This window comes from Oryzias latipes, chromosome 12 (genome assembly GCF_002234675.1).
Source record: "Oryzias latipes chromosome 12, ASM223467v1".
Classification (NCBI taxonomy): Eukaryota; Metazoa; Chordata; class Actinopteri; order Beloniformes; family Adrianichthyidae; genus Oryzias; species Oryzias latipes.
Window position 1 is genome coordinate 7,455,807 of NC_019870.2, and position 5,646 is coordinate 7,461,452.

Genomic DNA, 5,646 nt, shown 5'->3' on the forward strand with positions numbered 1-5,646 from the left:
ATTTTGAATGAACTACTGCTGCTCTGCAGAAACTATGTACTAGAAAACAAAGAACAGCATAATCATCATTAAAAGACCACTGGAAATGCTTTTGAAATGGATCAAAAGATGATCCGATTGGATCTTTAAATGCAGCCTCCTTTTTGTCATTTTTAAAGGGTGCATCGGGTTCATAGCTTTGCTCTTTCTTTCTTTAATCTTTCAGATTAAAGGTCTTTTATTTGCCTGCACATTGATCAGCTCAACAGCTCTATCATACCTGAGCACCCTCATCCAGAGCCGCAACTTGCCCAGCTCTCTGCCAACAAACAACATCCAAAAACCCCAAACTCAACTTCAATCCCACAAGGATGGAACCACAGATATCGATGTTTAAAATTCAAATAATTGAAGCGAGCAGGAAAGTAAAAAAGTAAAGGGAGCTGACCAGATGCGTCACCGTCAGCCCTCAGTCGGTAATTTGTGTCATTCTCTAAAAGCATGCAGTTTGTTTCGCAGAGTAGTGGTAAATGTCCAAAGTGGCCGGACGCTGCAGTGTATTATTGATGAGGTGGTCCACATTTCCAGGAAGAATCATTATTTCCTCGACTGAATTCCTCTCTTTACTGTTTGTCAATCACGGTTCCCTCGGTCTCTGGGGAGACATCAAAAGTTGAACAAATTTCAAAGTCTGAGGTCACAGCTCATTTTATTGGCTTATTGTTCTCTCCGGGACTTTTCATGGCTTCTGGGAGGTTCTGGATGCCTGCCACACTGGAGCTGGAAACCTTCAGACTCTAAGACACCATCTGCCTGCAGGTGAGCGGTCTCATTATAGCTGAAAATGTGCTTAAGCAATCATAGCTGCTGAGGAAGAAGGAGAACTTGGTCCATCAATGACATTCGCAGTTAGCAAAAGCATTTGTAGAATATAATATAACTAGGTTTTGCTAGGATTTATCTGGTTAAAGACAGTTCTTTTCACTTTTATTGTGGAAGAAAATCTTTCAAGGGAGCGGTTCGGATCATTGATCAGGTTAGATCAATATGTAATCTTCAGCAACGATTATTTTATTGATTCCTGTACTCCTGTCATGTTGAGGCACAATCCCAAATGTTACGATGAAAAACAACCCAAAAATTGTATTCTTTGTTTATTTTATTTTAGCTTACACAATTTTTACACATCACAGAACAACAGTTTGTTCACAAACATGATCCTGGCTTTAAAATCCACAAATATTTTAAATAGCAGCACTGAGTCAAAGCCACGTTGAAACAGTTCCATCCATTTTCTGTCGCCAGTCCATAACAGGTTAACACACTGACCAGCAAGCATGCACTTTCATCTGCAGACCAAGTCTCTGTGTTCAGTCGGAACATGGAAACTGCACAACCAGACATCTTTCAGTTGAAATTGGAACCTTTTTTGTTGTAAAGCGATGCCTGTGCCGCCCCTGGCTGAAATAAAACCCTCAAAACGTGTCGAGAAATGTTTCCCACCCCCTTACATCTGATTAAAACCAACACATTTAGCTCCAATCAGATGAAACTTGAAAAAAAGAAAAAGGTTTTAGAGAACCAACCAACTTTTTTTTTGTCCTTATCTGGTGTCTGCTGTGGAAAAGCTGCACTTTAGCTGCCTTTTCGTTGTTATTCCGGGAATGGCTTTAATTCTTTCTAAATGGCCCTTCATAAAAACACAATGTGTGTACTAGGAAGACCTTCTCACAGAGAAGAAGACAACAATAGTTTAAATAAATATATCTGTGGTCACATTTATGCATCAATTCTGTACAGTACGAGTTGTAAAAAATCTCTGGTACGTAACTGATTGACATTTGAACAAGTGCAACAAGAAGCTCCTCTGTGAACCTTCTTTGAACGGTGATGTTGTTCTCTGGTCTTCAGAGGAGTTAACATTCATTTCAGTAATACATTTGAAGTGTCATAAGATTTTTCAGTCTTTGTGTTTGTTCCAGACTCAGTCTTCCTCAAGTGGGAGGTTAAATGCATCTTTCCTGCATGTTTGCAGTCTCATCGCTGAAGGCCTTATGCAGATCTGGATCCTTGGGGTACACTGGAAGTGGATTCAGCAACTTCCCGGAAGGTTCGTCTTTAAAATCCTTTTGCAACAGCGCTCTCTGAGGCTGCTCCCCCTCCTGAGAGCTTTGCAGGCTGAAGCTGCCCGGCGACCCGGGCTGCGATGACCCTGGCCTGTCCAGCGTCCCATCAGACGCATAGAGGATCGTCAGGGATGTGTTCAGTCTTTCCCGTGGCTCATGGGACCCCAGCGAGGGCGAATCCCTGGATATGATGGAGGAGGACAGGTAAGCCTCGGGGCAGTGAAACTGCCTCCCGATTGTTCGTCGCCTCCGGCCCATTTTACAGAACAGATACTTGATTTTCTCCATCATTTTGAGGACCACCGTCTTTCTGAGGAGAATGTAGATCCAGGGGTCTAAAATGGGGTTAATGGAAGCCATGCGGATGGCCAGGAGGTCTTCATTGATCAGTGAGGTTTCTGCATCCCCAGGGGTGTGCAGCTGGTTTCTGAAGATCCTCAACTGGGAACAGAAAAAAGCTAATTAATTCAATGAAACTTCACTAAACTATTTGAATGACGTAAAAAAAAACCTATATCCTTAGAGTCTCAAAACGTTGCCAGTGAACTATTTCAGTGCAAACAAAGCCTTGAGGCAATAATAACTTCTACTAAACTATAGAAGAGTGTAATTGGCAGAAGGCCAACAAATTACTTCACACTGTCAATGTCATTCTTTACATGCAAACACCTTCTGTTTAGTACCTCAGCTGTAATATTCTTCAACTGTGAAACATCTGAAGTATAATATAAAAATTAAAACAGATTATGGTCATTTACTCTCTTAAAACCTGGTGCCCACATGTGTTGACATCTCATTTTGGGTTATAGTACCACAGTAGTTAATTCTGCCTAACCGTGGCTCTGTCAAAGAGAAATAAAAAAAAGGCATTTAAAACAAGACATGTAGTCTTAAGAGATTTAAGTTTATAGTTTATCATTTTTAGATTCATTTTTATGTTTGTTTCAATAAAAGACTAAAACGTCAGGGACTCGTCTGCCTTTGCATTTAATGGTGATGCAGTGAAACCACATCAATGGCAGAGAAGTGAGCAGCTGCACATGCCGCGTGCAAGAGAAACAACACTTGAAAGTGTTAAAGCAAAGTGACAGAAAACCACGAGATTTGAAAAGAAGACAAACTGTGAGAAGGACGTGCGTAAATACCAACCACGGGCGTAATAACATTTGTTTTGGTTGACACAGCCTGTAGTTTTCTTTGATTAAAATATTTCAATGATTGTTTTTTGTAATGTCAGTAAAACACTCATTTCTACAAAAATGTGTTTTGAAAAAAATATATACTTACTACTAAAGGTATGGAGCAGATGAGAACCACGGCAGAGGTAACTATGAGCAGGATCACCATCTGGATCTCTGCTCCAGCTAAGCGTCCAAAACTCCGTCTGCGCTCGGACAGCCGCCGCGAGTCTGTGCCCAGAGACGTGCGGCGGATGAAGCGTTTGTGCATGAGGATCAGGGCGCCGCACACCATCACGTTGCAGATGACCGTGGCCAGCACCACGACCGAACTCACAATGGCATATGTCAGGTTATAACTCTTGACTGTCATGTTGTTGTTCCGCCAGTCGATGAAGCACCAGGTGCCCGGTTTCTGGTGCGTAACGTGTCCGAGCCCCGCGCTCGGCAGCGCACAAAAAAAGGCGTTGAACATGTAGATGCCAAGAAGAGAGAGCGCTGCCAGCCTCTGATTGATGTACTGGTTGTAGAAGTACGCGTGGTTGATGGCCAGGTACCGCTCCACTGACATCGCAAAGACAATACTGAGCTGCACCATGAAGAAGAAGAGCAGGATGAAGCCGGAGTACTGGCACAGCGGGTCACCGCCGGGCCAGGAGCCCTTCATGTAGATGGCGATGGTGACGGGGCTCGCCAGCAGCGTACCCAGGAGGTCCGTCACTGCCAGGCCACACACCAGAGTGTAAAAAGTCGTCTCCTTCTGCTCTTTTCTTGATATCCGGAGAACCACGATGGCGATGACATTCCCCACCACCCCGAAGATGAACATGATCACTGGGACGGTGGGGGCCCTTGGACGAGCGACCTGAGTTTCATTCATCGTTTTTCTCACTGACAACTATCTCTCAGTTCAGAAAGATTTTCCTTTTGCGTGCGCTCTTCGCTGTCTCCAGATAGGGAATCCATCGCGTCCAAAATCCTCTTTACGCACGGATTCAAACCTCCATGTTTGCCTGGAAAACTCGAGCGCGGCAGAGGAACCTGTTAGTCCGACGCGTTTGTTTGGGACCTGAAACGTCGAGGCTGCGAGCTGAGCTTTTACACACCCACAAGCAGACAGGAAAGTTTACTCAGACCAACCCAGCTCCTCCTCTCCCTTACATACGAGCAGCGTGCAGCCAAGAGGCGCTGCGCGCGTGGGTGTGCGCGCATGTGCTCCAGGTCGCGTTTCCTTTTCATCTCAGAGAAAATCCCTGGAGTCCAGAGTTCCTTTTGGTCCTCGTCATCCTCCGTTTTACATCTGCCGAGCCAGAACAGCTGGGGCTTGAAAAGGTCAACTCAATTATTACCGATCTATGACGGTGGAAGTCTCACGCTTTCCCCAAACAGCATTTATTTAGTTTGCTTTGAACCAATTCAGCCCTCCCACAAAAAAAAAAAAAAAAAAAAAAAACAGAACATGCTGATATAACAAAACAACTGCATCTCTAATCTTTAACCAACAATTCCTCAGCATTCTTTTTGCTCAAAAAAGTGACTTCCTCTTATCCATTTAATGCATTGGAATGTTTGTTCCTCTAGTTTAAAACTCTGTTAAGCCATCAAGACTAATTAGTTTGAATTAAATGTAAGATTTTTTAGCAATTATGAGAGTTAGTTAGGGAAGCTGAGCTGCAGAATAAACAAACATCGGCCTGACTTCTGTCAAATGTGCAGAATCAGCTTCATCCTTTAAAAAAAAAAAAAGATCAGGAAGCCTTCATGTAACATTGAACCTTTTCTCTAGAGCAGGGGTGAAAAACATCGAGAATTGGAGGCAACTTCTGCCTCCATTGTCTCATGTGAGGGTGACATCCCTGCAACAAAAAGGCACAGATGTTTCCTACAGTGAAGATTTTTTTCCGTTTAACTTCAGTCAAAAACAAAACTACAAATATGATTTTTTTACACATATCAGTTAGAAAAAAACCTTTGAACTACAGTAATTGAGGCTAGTAAGCTCTTTTCTGATAGGTACATTGACTGCTTAAAAGAACTGGATGGAGTGAGTGAGACGCATATATGTTCACTCCAGCTAAATTAAACCAATTCAGTCGCCATTTTTCTGCGATATACGCCATGTTGAAGCCAGCCAGTGATTGGTCCGAGTGGTCTGAGTCACAGTTTCTATGGCAACGACTGTCGTCAATCAGGAGTGAGCATAGTCAAAGTGCCCCCCCCCCCCCACACACACACAGACAGAAAGCGGGCTCCAAAGAATCTGTCAATCAAATGAACCAGCTTTTAAGGAGCCCTCTGATCGATCAGTTTATAACTTGAATGACTTGTGATTAAAGAAAAAATATCATGAAAAAAAAACATTT

General features: G+C 43.2%; 1 protein-coding gene across 1 annotated transcript; it reads right to left on the minus strand.

Moving 5' to 3' along the window:
- Positions 1-1,120: 1,120 nt before the first annotated feature.
- ptger4 (prostaglandin E receptor 4) lies at positions 1,121-4,411 on the minus strand. Its single transcript, NM_001308974.1, is given in 2 exon segments — positions 1,121-2,546; positions 3,393-4,411. Coding segments are annotated over 2 exon segments (1,332 nt in total). The 5' UTR covers positions 4,164-4,411; the 3' UTR covers positions 1,121-1,985.
- Positions 4,412-5,646: the final 1,235 nt, after the last annotated feature.